The 2,235-nt window shown below is 33.7% G+C and overlaps 1 protein-coding gene across 2 annotated transcripts in view; it reads left to right on the top strand.

Annotated features, from left to right (window-relative positions):
- ZDHHC13 (zinc finger, DHHC-type containing 13) overlaps positions 1–2,235 on the top strand; it is a 46,142-nt gene that overhangs the window by 14,933 nt on the left and 28,974 nt on the right. For both annotated transcript variants that reach the window (XM_012654222.1, XM_012654221.1), the window contains one exon: positions 1,224–1,346. Coding sequence is in view for 1 of the 2 variants with exons in the window: in XM_012654221.1 (XP_012509675.1) it covers positions 1,224–1,346 (123 nt within the window). In the remaining variant the exon portion in view is untranslated. The remainder of the gene's footprint in view (positions 1–1,223; positions 1,347–2,235) is intronic.

Below are 2,235 nucleotides of genomic sequence, written 5' to 3'. Positions count from 1 at the left end.
ACACACACACACACATATATACATTATGGTAAAGCAGAAATTATTCTAATTTAACAGTGTGAGAAGCAGACAATTCTGCCATTTGGTTTGATTTTTGACCCTTGAGGGCCTATTAAAACTTTCAGGTCTTTCTAAATAGAAATAAGTGTTAAAGAGGGTGCTAAATAGTTTGTTGGGACTTCGTAGTTTCTTTTGGAAAGAAACATTACTAGTGAGTGATTTTTAAAAATTATTATAGCATTAAAAAGAGGTATTTCTCACTCTTAACAGTCAATTGGTTAAATATCTCTCAAGTTCATCCTTCCTTTTCCATTCCAATTGCCTCTCTTTAGGCTCTCATTGCCTCTCACCTGTATTTATTACAGTAGCCTCTAAACTAGTCTCAGTCTGTCCTCACCCTGTTCTAAGCAGCTTCCATACTATCACTAATGTGATCTTTCTTAGAACTCAAAGTCTGAGTGCTTCCTCTTTAAAAGCCCTTGTTGGTTTCCCACTGAACCATAGGTAAAATCTAAATTCATAGCATGGCATAGAAGGCTCATGTGGTCTTTACCTACTGCTTCTAGCCTCATCTCTCACCATTGCCTCTCTTATGCCTTATGCTTCAGCAATGCTAAATTGTTTTTATTTCTCTGAACATCCGTGCTGTGTCACATCTCTGATTTTTATACATGCTATTTCCTCTGCCTGAAATGCCCTCCCTTCCTTCTGTCAGCCTATATAAAATATATCTTAGTTTCGTCTTCTTCAGGAAGGGCTAATCGTTTCTTCTGCTGTACCTATGTACATAATTGTCTATATTTTGTTGTTGACTTTATCCCATTCTAAGTTTCCTTTTAGTCTTTCTGCCTTATTGTGAGGTTATTGCAAGGGCTTGGTTTGATTTAGGGGTAAGGTTGTAGTGAAGAATCAGCACCATGCGTTTTTGGCGTGTGGTGGAGGATCAGATAAAACTATTGAAGGAGGACAATGCGACTGTTAAAGTTTATTTAAGAAGATCAAGTTCAATTCCAAATAGATTAATCTGATCATTAAGTAAACCAGGTTTACTTTTGTTGTTTGGCTTTACATTCTGTCCTCTTTGTGCGTATCTTTTTTGTTAATTATTGCATTTATTGGCTGAAAGACAGTTTGGATAAAGACAGAACATGGTAAAAGGAAGAAATTTTGATGTTTGAAATTATTTTAACAATATCAATTATGCCTTTTTTTTCTTATTTGAGATACGGGATTTTTGAACGATGTAAAGAGCTGGTAGAAGCAGGATATGATGTCAGACAACCAGACAAAGAAAATGTGTCACTTCTTCATTGGGCTGCTATTAACAACAGGCTGGATCTTGTAAAGTAAGGTGGAATATATGTGTATTAATTGTGTATTTATAATTTTAGACCTCTCCTTCATTTGTCTTTTTCTTCAAGTGCAAGTATGAATATTGAACCATCTATAATCCTCTGTTATAAATGAAGTCCTGAAAGTTTCTGCTACACACATCAGTGAATCCTTTTTTTTTAAACTAATTATGGAATACAGTTTTAAGTGGCCATATATTGGATTGTATAAAATATTTCCGTTATAAAACACTACTGCCTACCCACTTTTTTTTGTTCTATACCTTAGCATGTAAAATGTACATGCGTATGTGAATGTGTATGTATTTTGTATTATAGGGTTATATATTTAAAATCCTCAAGGTTTAAGGAAATGAAAATTTGTTGAAGTTTAAAATATTCTAACACAAATTATACTCATAGGCAAACTCCTTTTCTGTGTAAATAAACTAGATAATATGATGTATGATGCACACCTTTGAAATACTGAGACTAACTTCTGTACACCATAGAAGAAAATCAATCTCATTACCTTATATTTACCTTATATAATGTATCACATGCCCCCAATGTAGAGAGCAAAACACTCAAAATGTCTAACTTTTCTGAAAGGATTTTAAATTGACTTTTTAGTACTTACTTTTAGAATTCATTTCCAAATACTAATTCTAGTTTTGAATTGTTGAAAGTGACAGAATTTTAGCTATCCACTTCCAAGTTTTCTAAGAATGTCCGTCTGATCCTAAACCTTTTGCATATAGACTGTTTCAAGAGTGCTGTGGTAGTAAGACTATGCAGAGAGTAGTTGTCATGTGTTTGGTATGTATGTTATAATGAAATGCTAATTACAGCAGGAGTAATTACCTATATGCTAAGAATGTTTCACCAGGGATATGCCTGATAC

Source organism: Propithecus coquereli, unplaced genomic scaffold (genome assembly GCF_000956105.1).
Source record: "Propithecus coquereli isolate 6110/MARCELLA unplaced genomic scaffold, Pcoq_1.0 Scaffold44, whole genome shotgun sequence".
Taxonomy (NCBI): domain Eukaryota; kingdom Metazoa; phylum Chordata; class Mammalia; order Primates; family Indriidae; genus Propithecus; species Propithecus coquereli.
Note: the sequence above shows the minus strand (reverse complement) of the source record. Positions and strands in the feature narration are given on the sequence as shown.